At 44.6% G+C, this 16,520-nt stretch overlaps 1 protein-coding gene across 1 annotated transcript; it reads left to right on the top strand.

Moving 5' to 3' along the window:
* Positions 1-11,711: 11,711 nt before the first annotated feature.
* On the top strand, positions 11,712-16,234 carry ERCC6L (ERCC excision repair 6 like, spindle assembly checkpoint helicase). Its single transcript, XM_008709729.2, has one exon. It carries the CDS (start codon positions 11,819-11,821, stop codon positions 15,371-15,373), a length of 3,555 nt encoding a protein of 1,184 aa, XP_008707951.2. The 5' UTR covers positions 11,712-11,818; the 3' UTR covers positions 15,374-16,234.
* Positions 16,235-16,520: the final 286 nt, after the last annotated feature.

The raw sequence follows: 16,520 nt of genomic DNA, 5'->3' as shown, positions 1-16,520 counted from the left end.
CCCCCCCCCCCCCCCCCCCCCCCCCCCCCCCCCCCGCCAGTGGGAAGCAGCCTCCCAGTGCAGGTGCTGAGCAGGCTGTCAGCACGTCTTGGTGTGTGTGTGCAGAAGGGCTGGGGGCTCGGCACGGGCGGACTGCTGGGGGAGCCGGTTGCTGCGTGAGAGGGCTGCGAGAAGGTAGCCTCCCGGCCAGGTGGAGGCTGCAAGCTCACGGAGGCACTGCTCTGCTGTCCCACCGTGCTGCCCCACCCGCCGCTGTAGGAGCGCGCCTTCCTCCCGCAGTGTCCCTCAGGCGCCCTCTACTGAGAAAGATGAACATCGTGGTCACTCTACAGGACAGATGCTTCAAGGAGTTCTGTCCATTATCACAGAACAGGTATTGACGGGTGAATCTGGAACTGAGAGGCAATAAGTGATGACTGGTAGAGTCGTGCGCCTTCTGTTTATCTCCGTCACCCGCCCTCTGTCTTCTGTTGCCCACCTTCTGTCTCTCACTCACTGTCCGGGTCACTCTCTCTCTGTCACCCATTTGTATATACTCTGTGTGGTCCACACTCTCTTGCTGTCACCCGTCTGCTGCTCTTTTTCTCAATTCGCTGTCACCCACTTTCTTCTATCACTCTACTCAAGCTGCTTCTGTTAAGGTCACTAATGATTTCATAAATCTAATGGTCACCTCGCAATCCTCATCTTCCTTGACTTACTAGCAGTATTTGACAGTGTCGATCACTTCTCCATGGAATGCTTGATTCCTTTGGCTTCCAGGACCCCTCACTCTCCTGATTTTCTGTTCACCCTACTGGCTGCTCCTTCTCACATTCTGCTGATTCCTTCTCATAGCCTCACTTTTTTTTTTGTCTAACATACTTTAAAGTAAATTCTTGGGGCCCCTGGGTGGCTCAGTCAGTTAAGCATCTGCCTTTGGCTCAAGTCATGATCCCGGGGCCCTGGGATCGAGTCCCGCCTGCATCAGGCTCCTTACTCAGCGGGGCACCTGCTTCTCCCTCTCCCTCTGCTGCTGTCTCTGCTTGTGCTCTCTTGCTCTCTGTCAAATAAATAAATAAAATCTTTAAAAAATAAGGTAAATTCTCAGACATCACGGCATTCCATCCTTAAAATTCTTCAGTGCATCTCTAAAAAAGAATACATTTTTATGAAACCATTATAATGTATTGCCTAACTAAAGAAGCTAATTCCTTGGAAATAGCTAACACACAGACTATATTCACATTTTTCAAGTGGTCTTAAATCTTATAATTGGTTTGTTTGAGTTAGGATCCAAAGAAGGTCCACACACTGCGTTTAGTTATATATCTTAAGAGTCTCTTAATCTAGAACAATCCCTCCCCCCAACTTTCTTTCTTTTTTTTTAATATTTATTTATTTGACAGAGAGAGAGAGGCAGCCAGCGAGAGAGGGAACACAAGCAGGGGGAGTGGGAGAGGAAGAAGCAGGCTCCCAGGGGAGCAGGGAGCCTGATGCGGGGCTCCATCCCAGAACCCCAGGATCACGCCCTGAGCTGAAGGCAGATGCTTAACGACTGAGCCACCCAGGCGCCCCTGTTATTTCTTTTTTTTTAAAGATTTTATTTATTTATTTGTGAGAGAGAGAGCACGTGTGTGAGAGTGAGCACAAGCAGGGGGAGCAGCAGGCAGAGGGAGAAGCAGGCTCCCTGTTGAGCAAGGTACCTGATGTAGGACTCGATCCCAGGACTCTGGGATCGTGACATGAGCCAAAGGCAGACACTTAACCGACTGAGTCACCCAGGCATCCCATCGACTGTTATTTCTTTTTTTTAATTTTTAAAAATTATTTATTTATTTATTTATTTTAAAGATTTTATGTATTTATTTGACAGAGAGAGAGAGAGACAGCCAGCGAGAGAGGGAACACAGGCAGGGGGAGTGGGAGAGGAAGAAGCACGCTCCCAGCGGAGGAGCCCGACGCGGGGCTCGATTCCAGAATGCCAGGACCACGCCCTGAGCCGAAGGCAGATGCCCAACAACTGAGCCACCCAGGCACCCCTGTTATTTCTTTTTTTTAAAGGTTTTATTCATTCATTTATTTGACACAGAGAGGTAGCCCAAGCAGGGGGAGGGGGAGAGGGAGAAGCAGGCTTCCCCCTGAGCGGGGAGCCCAATGGGGGACTCGATCCCAGGACCCCGGGATCATGACCCGAGCCAAAGGCAGATGCTTAACCGACTGAGCCACCCAGGCGCCCCCCACCGACTTTTATTTCTATGCCAATGATTTGGATTAGTTTTATGACTTCCTTGTAGTGTCATTAGCTTATTCTCCCATCTCCTGTAATTTCAATTTAAAGGCTTGATGGAATGAATAAAGAAATGTGCTATACACACAGATTGCTATACACATTTACACACACAAACACAATAGAATATTATTCAGCAATAAAAAAATAAAATTTTGCTGTTTGTGACCACATGGATGGCCCTTGAGGGCATTATGCTAAGTAAAATAAGTCAGAAAGACAAATGCCATATGATCTCACTTGTATGTGGAATCTTAAAAAAAAAAAAACCAAACAAGCTCATAGATACAGAGAACAGATGGGTGATTGCCAGAGGGCGGGAGGGTAGGCAAAATGGGGGAAGGGAGTCAAAAGGTACAGACTTCCAGTTATAAAGTAAATAAGTAATGGATATGTAATGTATAGCCTGTCTATATAGTTAACGCTATAACTGTAGTTAATAATACTGGATTGCCTATTTGAAAGTTGCTAAGAGTAAATCTTAAAAGTTCTCATCACAAGAAGACAAGTTCTATAATTATCTGTGTGACGGATATTAACTAGACCTATGATGGTGATAATTTCACAGTATATACAAATACTGAATCATTATGTTGTACCCCTGAAACTAATACAATGTTGTATGTCAATTATACCTTACTAAGAATTTTTAAAAACTATCCTGGAGAAAAAAAAGGATTAAGGCTCAATATTTTGGGCATGAATATTTCAAAGGTGAGGCTGTGTACATCTTATTGCATCATATCAGGAAGCATATAATGTCTGAGATTCCTACTTTTAGTAATGGTAAGATTGGTCAGTGGGTTCAGGTGGTCACAGGCTGCTCACTCTTTTGCAAAGTTGCATTCCCCCCCTTATGATGAATAAATACTATGTTGGGGATACTTTGGCATCCTATGGGTACTCCGTTCGCCATCAGCTTTTCTTCCATTGATAATCATTGCCCAAATCAGTTATTTCATTAGAGATTACAAAGTGGTGATTTTCTAACTTTACCATTGTTTTTTTATTCATTAGCCAGAATTCTTCTGTAAATGTTTGTAATGCTGCAGTGTTGGAGTACCATGTTTTGTTGTTTTGTAATTATATTCCTTCCTTTGGTGATCTTATCCAGGTTCTTGGCTTTAAATCCCATCTTTACGCTGAGAATTTTCACATTTTTGTCTGTAGTTCTGACCTGAACTCTACACTCCCATATCCAACTGCTTCCCTGACATCTCTGCTTCATAGTAGACATAGCAAACTTGTCTAAAACCAAAGGACAAAGCCGTATGTTCTTCTCAATAGGTGTAGAAAAAGCATTTGAGAAAATATTGCACCCTTTGGGGGACGCCTGGGTGGCTCAGTCGGTTAAGCATCTGCCTGGCTCAGGTCATGATCCTGGGACCCTGGGATCAGGCCCCGCGTGGGGCTCTTCAGAGGTGAATCTCCTTCTCCCTCTCCCTCTGCCCTTCCCCCACCTCCCACCTGCGCATGGGCGCGCACTCACTCTCTCTCCCTCCCGTGTCTCTCAAATAAATAAAATCTTTTAAAAAAAGAAAATATAGCACCCTTTAATAATAAAAACTCGACAAACTAGGAATACAAGATAACTTCCTCAGTCTGATCAAAGGTGTCTCCAAAAACTCGAAGCTAATACTCAACAGTAAAAGACCGAAAGCTTTCAATCCTTACAGGAACAAGACAAGGATGTCTGCTCTCGCCACTTCTATTCAACATTATAATTCAACATTACAATAGATGTTCCAGCCAGGGCAAATAGGCCAGAAAAAGAAATAAAAGGCATGGAGATTGGAAAGAAAGAAGTAAAACTGTCTATATTCACAGATAACATGATCTTTTATATAGAAAGCCCTAATGAATCCACACACACAAAAATAAGAGCTAATAAAAGAGTTCAGCAAATTTGCGAGATACGAGAGCAATATTCAAATTCGGTTGTATTTTGGCAAGTAACATTCTTCTAAAAATCTGTTCTGAAATATAAGCTATATAGTGGAAAGTGTATAAAACAGAAATTCAGTATAATGAATTATTATTGCAGCCATCGCCTAGGTAATGGTTTTTAGATTTTTATTTTCGTCTTAATGGAAGGTCTTGTCTACTTTCCCACCGAGGTTGCCTGAAGGTGAATTGAAGGCAAACCTGAGGGCTCAGGACTTCTTTCCAAATCACCGCAGGTTTGTTCAAATTCTGGCGTAAGTGCTTGCTTGAAGGCCCAGAGGTCTTCACTACAGTGCAGTGGTTGACCAGATAACCTTGGGCTGGCAGATCGGGGGCTGGAAGTACTAAAGGTGTGCACCTACCTGAAAAGAAATACTATTGTTCCTGGAGAATTTTTCATTTTTAGTTAGACTGTCTGAAAGGGCCAGTCAGGATGTGAGGCACCAAATGCTCTCCCAAATGAGGAAACCATTTCCTGCTGAGGAGCACTGGCTGGTATGATCCATCTGGGTGCCAAAGCACATCTGCTGTGCCAGAAAAAAAAAGATAATTTTGGTTTTGACATAATTATTAATTAGCTGTTTTTTCCGGAGTAATTAGCCAGCAAGTTCAGCTGCTTTCTGAGGGCATGTTGTTAACATGTCAGAGGATGCTGTCTTCCTGTTTATTCTGGCAGAAGCGTATTTGCCCAGTTCAACCACAGTTTTGGGGTCTGAGTTACAGAGGAGGGGGACTGGATCCCTACCTGCCTTTACCCACTTTGAAGTCGGTCTTGCTCTCCCTGCCTGTTTGTGGTCTCTTTGTGACAGGGTATAAAGGACCTGGAAGAGCACGGAGAACCTTGGATCTCTTTGGGGCCACGTGGTTTGGTCCAGATAGTTATCATCTGTGGAATCCAAAGCCAGTGACACAGATAATGAAAACAATACACTGTTTGTAAGCGATTGGTCTTATAGGTGAAACAGAGTATGTAGATGGACAGTGTTGTTTTTGTTTGTTTTAAGATTTTATTTATCCATGTTTTGCGAGAGAGAGCGAGAGAAAGCACGAGCAGGGGGAAGGGCAGAGGGAGAAGCAGACTCCCTGCTGAGCAGGGAGCCCGACACAGGACTTGATCCCAGGACCTGGGGGTCATGACCTGAACGGAAGGCAGACACTTAATTGACTGAGCCACCGAGGCAACCTGTGCCCAGTGTTTTAAAAACTTATGCATTGGTTACCATTTAAAAATCAGGAGAAATCTCACAAAAATCCGAGTTAGATAGGTTAGAAAACAAAGATCAACTTCAGTTGCTTTGCATGTGAAGCAAATACGGTTTTATTGGATCTGGGTCTTTGCGTTCAGTTGCACATCCCATCATATTCCAGAAGAATATCATAGGGAATGTTCCGAAGGACCCTCCAGAACCTGGCGTTTGTCTCTATATAATCTTTCCGTATGTCCTTTAAAATGATCCTTAAGGGGAATCATGTTCTAGGCGTGTAATTTCAGGTACAGTCATTAAAATGTAAACATTTTTGTTTTATCGTCCCTTGTTATGGAATGAAAATCTCCCTTCTGGGTTGACAGTTTTGCATCTGAATAGTTCTTTAACATACCAGAACTTCCAGTGTAGGTGCCTTTTAAGTAGGTATTAAATTGGTAAGTGAAAATAAAAACTGGCCTTCTTCCGCATTCTAGCATCATTTTTCTCCTTGTTCTGCTTGAGAGGAGTTTCTTTCTCATGAACTGGTTACTCTTCCGTTGTCCCCTTGGCCCCCAAGCAGGGCTGGCTTCTCACCAGCCATGCCCAGGAAGAATAGGGGAGTGATTTTGAAAAAAAAAAATTGATTCCATGAAGTGTTAAGTTCTCCAAGTCATTAGGGGTCCTGTGTGTTATACATGGACACATGATCGCATTAGTAGTAAAAAATGACATTTTGCCTTTCAAGCCCTGGAAAATGGTAGTGATTAGAGGTTGAGCGGCTAAATCAAACTGTATTACAGATAACACCGTAGTCTTGTAAATAACCAAATATCCAGGGTGGTGCTATAATAGGCAGATTCCACTTTCCCCCCAGTTACATTACAGGGAAAGAATATACTCCTGGGTCCAACTTCATTGGTGGAGCAGACAGGGTAGAGGGGAAGAGCTGAGATGTCGCGTTAGACCCGCTAACTCGGGTGGAACAGGGATCGCGAAGCAGCTCGGCTGACGGGTTGGACGCAATCAGAAAGTGGTGGTGACCAAGGAATGCTATACATTCGAGTTGTGGTTCGGGCAGAAGGTTAACAAATGTGAGTTCCAGCGGATGGGTAGAGCCCAGCAGTGTGAGTCTTAGGCTGGTGGTAAGAAGTCTAGGCAGACAGTTGCCACTTAAAAGGTTGGTGTGTGGGCAGTCGGGCCCAGAGCTGGAGTTTATGGGCAGCATTTTACTTTCTGCGGAGGAAGCCTGGCTGGAGTTAGAAGCCCAGGCCACACAGGGATTCAGGATACTGGGTAGGTTACCAGTTGAGGGATTTGGAAACAATCTTATAGTAGTAAAAAATGAGTATTTTCTCCTTCAAGCTCTGGACCACGGACCAAGCCAGAAGACCGGTCGTCCAGGTGAAGGCCCCCTGGGAGTGGGAAGGGCCGGAAGGCAAGGGAGGGTGGAGAACGAGTTCAGGGGCGGCACCGGCATGGAGGAGTCCTGTGCTTGCCGCTGCAGCCTCAGGTTCAAGAGCAGGGTAAGAGGGGATGTAACTTTTTCCCACAGCCCAGCAGGGTTGGGGAGGCAGGCAGCTGACCTGCCACAGAAGGAATAGCAGAGTCTTGCACCAGTAGGCTCTTTTCTTCCTCCTTTCCCCCTCTTCATCTTTCATTCACTTGGCTTTCACTGAGTGCTCTAAACCCTGATCCCTATCCCTATTCTCAGGTTCAGGCAGCAAGCACAAACAGATGATTTTGGGGGGTTTGAAGTACAGGTAATTTTAGAGTAGTTTGAGATTTGCAGAAATATTGCAGATATAGCGCAGAGAGTTCCCACATACCCCACACCTGGTTTCTGCTCTTGTTAACATCAGTATGGTACAGTACTCACCGTCAGCGAACCAATACCAATACGTTATTATTAACTAAACCCACCATTTTAGATTTCCGTACTTTTACGTAAGTCCTTTTTCTGTTCCAGCATCCTATCTAAGACGCCACATTACATTTAGTCATCTGTCTCTTTAGGTTCTTCTTCTCTGTGGCAGATTCTTGGACTTCCTTTGTTTTGATGACCTCGATAGTTTTGAGGAGTGTTGGTTAGGTATTTTGTAGCATGTTCCATCAATTGGGATTTGACATTGTTTGTCATGATTAGACGGGGGTTTTTGGTTTTGCGGGCAAAGACTACAGAGATAAAGTGCCCTTCTCACTGAATCGTTATCAGGGGCACATACTGTTAACGTGACATATCATTGTTGATGTTGACTGTAATCACCGGGCTGAGGTACCGTTTGCCAGGTTTCTCTTTAAAGTGACTTGTTGTGCCCCTTTCCCCCTCTCTCCGCCCCACCATACCTTTCCACAGTATACTTTTTTTTTAAGATTTTATTTATTTATTTGCCAGAGAGCAAGAGAGCACAAGCAGGGGGAGCAGCAAGCAGAGGGAGAGGGAGAAGCAGGCTCCCTGCTGAGCAGTGAGCCCGAAGCAGGCCTCCATCCCAGGACCCCGGGATCATGACCTGAGCCGAAGGCAGACGCTTCACTGACTGGGCCACCCAGGCGCCCCTGCTTCTTCAGTTCTATTATACATGCACCACAGTGTCAGAATTGTTAGCCCATACCCCACGGGAAACAACTTCATGCGCTGGAGTGCAATGCTTATGCTGTTTCTTTTGCTTTTAGTCTTACAGACTTCACTCCTTTCCTAGGCTATTAGGTCCGCACCTTTTCCCTCTACCATTTCAGTGAGGTTGTTTCGTACATTTGTAACACAGCCAGATTGTTTTGTAATGATCTTAAGACGGTGTGTTAAATGCACGGACAGAGATGAACACGCGAGGGAGTACCGTGGGACAGTTGCTGCAGCTGGGGGAGAGGGTAGGGATGGAAGCATCTTAGAGCAACTGCAGGTGAGGCCTCATCTAACCTCAAAGCAGCTCGTAAAGTGTGGTCTCCGGACCACCTGGGAACTTTATAGAAATACAAATTTGGGGGCCTGACTACAGAATCAGATAGTCTGGGGTTGAGGTCTAGCAATCTGCGTTTTTAATAAGCCCTCCAGGAGATTCTGCATAACACTGAGAATTACTCTCTTCAGAATCAGTTCAGTGAGTTTAGCTTGGTGAAAGGAGAGTGCATTCCGGGCAGAGGAGGGTGGTATCAGCCTAAGATGACAGGACACAAAGTAGCATGATGGGCATAAGGGACTAAAATGTTTGAGGCAGAAAGTGGCAGGAGTTAAGGCAGAGAGGTCAGCAGTTCCTGGCTTATCAGGGAGGGCTTAGAATGCCAGGCTAAGAAACTTAAACTCCATTATGTAGGCTACAGGAAGCCACTGAAGGATATTTTGTTGTTGTTAATAGCCTTATGAAGGTATAATTTGCATACCATACATACATTTCACCCGTTTAAAGTGTACAGTTTAATTTTTAGTATATTCACAGAGCTGTACATTCATCACCCCAAAACGAAATTCCTTGCCCTTTAACCATTACCACCCCCAAGTCCCAGAATTCCCCAGCCCCCCAGTCCGTGACAACCATGAATCTATTTTTTTTCTCTGAATTTGCCTATTCTGGACATTTCATATAAATGGAATAATAAAACACGTGTCCTTTTGTGACTGACTTATTCACGTAGCAAAATGTTTTCAGGGTTCATTCATGGTGTAGCATGAATCAGTATTTCATTTCTTTTTGTGGATGCATTAATATTCCGTTGTACGGATATACCACATTTTTAATCCATTTCTCAGTTGATGGACATCTGTGTTATTTCCCCTTTTGGCTTATGAATAATACTGCTATGAACATTCATGTACAAGATTTTCAGTGGACAAATGTTTTCATTTCTCTTGCGTCTGTACCTGACAGTAGAATTCATGAATCACAGGGTAATTCCATGTGTAACTTTTTTAAAAGATTTTATTTATTTGTCAGAGAGAGAGAGAGAAAGCTAGAGGGAGCGCACAAGCAGGGGAGCAGGAGGCAGAGGGAGAAGCAGGCTCCCTGCTGAGCAAGGAGTCCGGTGTGGGACTTGATCCCAGGACCCTGGGATTGTGACCTGAGCCAAGGGCAGACGCTTAACCAACTGAGCCACCCAGGTGTTCCCCCATGTGTAACTTTTTTGAGGAACTGACAAACTGATTTCCAAAGCAGCTGCACCATTTTACATTCCCACCAGTGTTATGAGGGTTCCAGGTTTTTCCACATTGTTGCTAACTTGGTATATTCTTGCTTTTTGATTCAAATCATCCTAATGGGCATAAAGTGGGTATTTCATTGTGGTTTTGGTTTGCATTTCCCTGATGACTAGTGATGTTGAGCATTATGTCATGTGCTTATTAGTCATTTGTAGATCTTTTTTGGAGAAATGCCTATTCAGATCCTTTGCCCATATTTAAATTGTGTTGTCTTTTTAAAAAGATTTATTTATTTTAGAGAGAGAGAGAGTGTGTGTGTGTGTGTGTGTGTGTGTGTGTGTGTGCGCGCGCGTGCGCGCATGCATGAGCAGGGGAGGGGCAGAGGGAGAAGGAGAGAGAATCTCAGACTCCCTGCTGAGCCCACTACGGGGCTCGATCTCAGGACCCTGAGATCATGACCTGAGCCAAAATGAAGAGTCACATTCTTAACCGACTGAGCCACCCAGATGCCCCTGTGTTGTCTTTTAATTATTGAGTTGTAAGATTTCTTTGTGTGTTCTAGGTACAAATCCTTTATCAGATACGTGATTTATAGATATTTTCTCCCAATCTTTGGGTTGTCTTTTCACTTTCTTTTTTTTTTTTTTTTAAAGGTTTTATTTATTTATTCCCCTGTCTTTTCACTTTCTTGATGGTATCCTTTGAAACACAAGTTTTTCATTTGGTGAAGCCCAATTTATTTTTCCTTTGGTTCCTTGTGTGTTTGGCATCATATATATCTAAGAAACCATTGCCAAATCCAAGGTTACAAAGATTTATGCCAATATTTTCTTCTCTAAGGATTTTGTAGTTTTAGGTCTTATGTTTAGTTCTTTGATCCATTTTGAATTAATTTTTGTGTATGGTGTGAGGTAGGGGACTGATTTCATTCTTTTGCACATGATAATCAGTTGAAAAGACTTCTTTCTTCAGTGAATTATTTTGGCATCCTTTCAGAATCAGTTGACCATAAAGCACTGGAAAATTTTAAGCAGAGGAGTGACATGATTTCTTTTACCTTTTTTTTTCTTTTACATTTTAAGACAGTAACGCTGGCTGCTGTATAGAGAATGTATTGGAGGGGCCAAGAGCGGACGTTAGGAGACCAGTGTGTAGAAAGTTGCCATTACCAAGGCCAGAGGTGATGGTGACTTGAACCACAGTAGTGGTAGTGGAGATGGAGACACAGGTTATACTTGGAAAATAAAGTTAGTAGGGTTTGGGGGCTGTTTGGCTGGGGGAGAGGGTGATTAAAAGAGGGGGGAGGTCAAGGATGACTCATGTGAATTGAAGTCAAGGATGATCTTCAGACTTCTAGCTTGTATGGCTAAGTCAATAGTAGTGTCATTTACTACCACATAAATGGAGACACATGTTTTTAGAGGGGAAATAATGAGTTTAATTTGGGATTAATTGAATTTGAGGTGCCTCTGAGATGTTTTCAACTGAAGACATCCAGAAGGCAGTTGGAATGTGGGTCTAGACTAGAGTTTGGGGGCAAGCCCTGGAATGGAGAGAGTGATTTCATGAGTACATTAGGTGGGGCTTAAAGCCAGTGGAGAAAATAAAAGGAGTGAGAGGGCGGCCCTGGCCTATGGGAAGAATAGGAGCCTAAGCACACAGAAGAAATGGCCAGTGATGGGGGAGGAAACCAGGAGGAATCTAGAGGAATCCAGTGGAAGGAGGGAATTTTAAGGAGGGACTGATCATTAGTATCAAATGTATCACAGAGGTCCAGAAAAATAAGGACTGGGAAGTGCCCATATATCTTTCCTGTTTCCACACTCCCACGATATAGGTTCGTCGGTTGGTTTTACAAGAAAATATCACTCCATACTTCTTATGGGTGGCATTTTTTTTTTTTAAATACCGTGGAACCAATAACCTTTGCACGTACATTTCTCACAAGTAGTGCCTGAAGGTGTTGCTGGCGGTGTCTGGTGGGTATGTGTCTTAAGTGATGCCAGCTTTCACTGGCATCTTCTGTGCTAATCTTTCCCTTGCTGAACTGAGGATGTTAAAAGCCCATCTGCAGTTTGGATTCCAAAATGGACCGACCCTAAGTGTTCTTAGATTGAATGCTCAATCTGTTCCCTTCCTCTCTAATCTCTCTTTCCCTATCTATATATCTATATATTTTTTTTTTACAGATATGTGAAAGAAGCCAAAGAAGCAACTAAGAATGGGAATCTGGAAGAAGCACTTAAACTTTTCAATTTGGCAAAGGACATTTTTCCCAATGAAAAGGTGATGAGCAGAATCCAAAAAATACAGGAAGCCTTGGAGGAGTTGGCAGAACACGGAGATGATGAATTCACAGATGTGTGCAACTCTGGCCTGCTGCTTTATCGAGAACTGCACAACCAACTGTTTGAGCACCAGAAGGAAGGTGTAGCTTTCCTCTATAGCCTGTATAGGGATGGAAGGAAAGGTGGCATCTTGGCAGATGATATGGGATTAGGAAAGACCGTTCAGATCATCGCTTTCCTTTCTGGTATGTTTGATGCTACGCTTGTGAATCATGTGCTGCTGATCATGCCAACCAATCTCATCAGCACGTGGATAAAAGAATTTGTTAAGTGGACTCCAGGAATGAGAGTCAAAGCCTTTCATGGTCCGAGTAAGGATGAACGTACCAGAAACCTCAGTCGGATTCAGCAAAGGAATGGCGTCATTATCACCACATACCAAATGTTAATCAATAATTGGCAGCAACTTTCAAGCTTGAATGGCCAAGAGTTTGTGTGGGACTATGTCATCCTTGATGAAGCACATAAAATAAAAACCTCATCCACCAAGTCAGCGATATGTGCTCGCGCTGTCCCTGCCAGGAATCGCATCCTCCTCACGGGAACCCCAGTCCAGAATAATTTACAAGAACTGTGGTCCCTGTTTGATTTTGCTTGTCAAGGGTCCCTGCTAGGAACATTAAAAACTTTTAAAATGGAGTATGAAAATCCTATTACGAGAGCAAGAGAGAAGGATGCTACCCCAGGGGAAAAAGCCTTAGGATTTAAGATATCTGAAAACTTGATGGCAATCATAAAACCCTATTTTCTCAGGAGGACTAAAGAAGAGGTACAAAAGAAAAAGGCAAGCACCCCAGAGGTCAGACTTGGTGAAAAGAATCCAGATGTTGATGCCATTTGTGAAATGCCTTCCCTTTCCAGGAAAAATGATTTAATTATTTGGATACGTCTTGTGCCTTTACAAGAAGAAATATACAGGAAATTCGTGTCTCTTGATCATATCAAGGAGTTGTTAATGGAGACACGCTCACCTCTGGCCGAGCTAGGTGTCTTAAAGAAGCTGTGTGATCATCCGAGGCTGCTATCTGCACGGGCGTGTCATTTGTTGAATTTAGGGTCTGTAAAATTCTCTGTTCAAGGTGCAAATGAAGGGGAAGATGTCTCAGATGTGGACCATATCGATCAAATAACTGATGATACACTAATGGAAGAATCTGGAAAAATGATATTTCTGATAGAGCTGCTTAAGAGACTGAGAGATGAAGGGCATCAAACTCTGGTGTTTTCCCAGTCGAGACAAATTCTAAACATCATCGAACACCTCCTAAAGAATCGGCACTTTAAGATACTGCGAATCGATGGAACAGTTACTCATCTTGTGGAACGAGAAAAAAGAATTAACTTATTCCAGCAAAACAAAGATTACTCTGTCTTTCTGCTTACCACTCAGGTGGGCGGTGTCGGCTTAACACTGACTGCAGCAACTAGAGTGGTCATTTTTGACCCTAGCTGGAATCCTGCAACCGATGCTCAAGCCGTGGATAGAGTTTACCGAATTGGCCAAAAGGAAAATGTTGTCGTTTATAGGCTGATTACTTGTGGGACTGTAGAGGAAAAAATATACAGAAGACAGGTTTTCAAGGACTCACTAATAAGACAAACTACTGGCGATAAGAAGAACCCTTTCCGATATTTTACGAAGCAAGAGTTAAGAGAGCTCTTTACAATTGAGGATTTTCAGAACTCTGCAACCCAGCTGCAGCTTCAGTCTCTGCATGCTGCTCAGAGGAGATCTGATCAGACACTAGATGAACATATTGCCTACCTGCACTCTTTGGGAATAGCTGGAATCTCAGACCATGACTTGATGTACACACGTGATCTCTCTGTTAAAGAAGAGCTTGATGTGATCGAAGAATCTCACTATATTCAGCAAAGGGTTCAGAAAGCTCAATTCCTTGTTGAATTAGAGTCGCAAAATTCAGAGCTCTTAGTGGAAAGACAAAGGGCTGGAAATGAGGGGATCTGGCTGAGAGAACCTCTCTTTCCTTCTCAAACAAAGAAGAAATGCCCTGAATTGAATAAACCACGGCCTTGGCCTTCGCCACTTCTACCTACTTATCATACCCAGGAAGAAGAAATCAGTTCCCAAATGGCAAGTATAATCATTGAGGACGTGCCCGAAGAGAGCGAGAATCCAGATGTCTCCAATACAAAGACCGATGTTACCGTCTCGCAGGACGGTAGTCACCCACCCGAAAGTACATCTGATGCTGACTCTGTAGCTACTCTACCCGAGGGGTGTGGGAGTGTAGAAGAAATCGGGACCGACTCGTCGGGAATGGCTCTACCAAAAGAGGCGCTGCGAGAGGGGCCTACGCAGGGGACACTGCAAGAGAACCCTCTGGGAGATTTTAACTGTTTACCTGGCAAAGCAGTCAGAGCTGATCTTGGGCCAAATCCAGATCAACTAAACGATGACGAGCTGTTACCTCACTGCAATCCCTGGCCCGTTAGTCCCGTGACAAATGAAAATCAAAATACAGAATCGAACGCATCTGTACTTGAAGTAGCCGGTGACGACTTGTCAGCATCCCCCGGTGCACCACAGGATGCTCGAGCAGATGAGGCCAGGTCGGAAGAGGAACAGTTAGCCTCCTCGTCACAGTATGCATGTGATTTCAATCTTTTCTTGGAAGACTCTGCAGACAACGGACAGAGTCTTTCCAGGCAGTCTGTGCGGCACGTTGAGACTGAAAAGAGCTCGTGTGGCTCTGCCGCTAATTCTCAGGCAGAGCTCGGGCGTGACAAAGCACGTCTCAGCGTGGATCTTTCGGAGACCGACGACGAGCCAGAAGAAGTAGTAGGGAATGTGAAAGGCAGAAGGAAAGCCAGAAGGATCGTTTCCGATGGTGAAGATGAAGACGATACTTTTAAAGATACTTCAGGCACAGATGCCCTCAACACCTCTCCCTTTCAGTTCTTACCTGTAAGACAGTTTGATGCTTCAACTCCCAAAAGTGACATCAGTCCACCGGGAAGGTTCTTTTCGCTGAACATTCCCGATAGCATAAATAAGTCTGGCAACCCTAGAAGATCCCTGGCTTCTAGGAGGTCTCTCGTCAATGTGGTTTTAGACCACGTGGAGGATATGGAGGAAAGACCTGAGAGCAGCAGGGAAGCAGAGGTCGCCGCAGATTATCTGGAGGAAGGAGCAGAGGAGAGCAGTGGTGGAGCTTCAGGGTGCACAGAAGAGCCTGAAGCAAATGAGTCCAGCTGGTTAACTGTGCCCGAGCCTGGGGCTCCAGCCCCACAGGCCCCTCCTGGTGACCCTGAGCCTTTGCCTGGCAGACAGTTGGCAGATTCTCCCCAGGATGAGGCAGTGGAGGCTGCAAACGACTATGACACTCTCGTCATTCGTGGGAAAGAACTGAAAGAGCGCGGGGAAATACAGGAGGCCTTGAACTGCTTAGTGAAGGCGCTTGACATAAAAAGTGCCGATCCTGAAGTCATGCTCATGACTTTAAGTTTGTATAAGCAACTTAATAAAACTTGAGACTATAGCCTGGGTATTGTTAAAGTGAGACGCTGAGTGTGAATGAATTCATTCCTGTAACTGGGTTCTCTGGGAGCGTGAAGCATTGAGGCTTAAGGTGAGAGCTCAAAAAGCAGGTTTTTGTTTTTAACTGTTTTGTGCATTCAGCCTTTACCCCATACTCCTGCCTCCCCCTCCTCTCTGAACACATAGTGCTTTCCTTGAAGAGTCTTACATTTTTCTTTTAGGCACACTATACACTTAACTGCATTGTCTCTAAGAAGTTTTTGTTAAGTTACTCTGGTCATTCTGAATTTTATTCTGGAAATGATCACGTCCATCACCGTTCAGATAAGAATAGTAGGGTCACTTTTGTCAGGTGTTCCTTTTCCATTCACTTCCTTTCGCTGAGATGATACTAGCAAACGCGTACAGAAGCCGCCTGAGTTTAAGCAGGAGCTTATTAGAATTCTGAATCTCAGACTTGCTGCTCACTCCGTACAGCGAAGGCTGGGGTCAGGTCCCCGGGGCTCGGCTTTGTTACCGCCGGCAACCTACTCTGGAGTCACTTTGCCCACAACTTAGCCGTTCTTCACTCACCACCAGCTGCGTCCCGACACAGGCTGGCACATCGTGTCTTTGGGTGGTGGACTGAAAAGGAGTTTGGTTGCTTCTCAGCAACCTCAAGTGCAGTACGGCACTGCACTCGAGAAAGGGGCCCAGCATTTATGGAGTACCTACTGTGTGCTGGGTACTCTTCATAGGTTTCTGGTTTAATCCTCACCATAATCCTCTGAGGTTGACCGTGGCATTTAGTTGAGGAAACTAAGGCTCAATGTGCCTGTGACCCGCCCAAGATCACACAGTAGGGGGTGAAGTGGATTTTTTTTTAGCCATGTGTTAACTAGTGAAACGTTATTATAATAAACTGTCTTTACTGCACTGAATATACTGAGCCGTTTTTACTGACAACCCTTCGGACCCCACATCTCTGGAGGTTTTCCATACCAAACAGCCCTCTGGTTCTCCACAGATAGCCACACGGTGTCCTGCGGTTCAGCTCAGCTCTGACACTACCTGGAGGTAGGGTGAGACCCCACAGGTTTAAGGGCTCACTCCCGATGCCAGTTGCTAGTACTGGGTCCCCGTGGTAGCCACGCTTCTGCCC

The sequence above is a fragment of the Ursus maritimus genome (genome assembly GCF_017311325.1).
Source record: "Ursus maritimus isolate PB19 chromosome X unlocalized genomic scaffold, ASM1731132v1 scaffold_X1, whole genome shotgun sequence".
NCBI classification, from domain to species: Eukaryota; Metazoa; Chordata; class Mammalia; order Carnivora; family Ursidae; genus Ursus; species Ursus maritimus.
This window is presented reverse-complemented; position numbering and strand designations above follow the sequence as displayed.

Bases quoted from the DNA above. Each gene is read 5' to 3' on its own strand.
- ERCC6L (XM_008709729.2), top strand. From the start codon at position 11,819: ATGAGCAGAATCCAAAAAATACAGGAAGCCTTGGAGGAGTTGGCAGAA.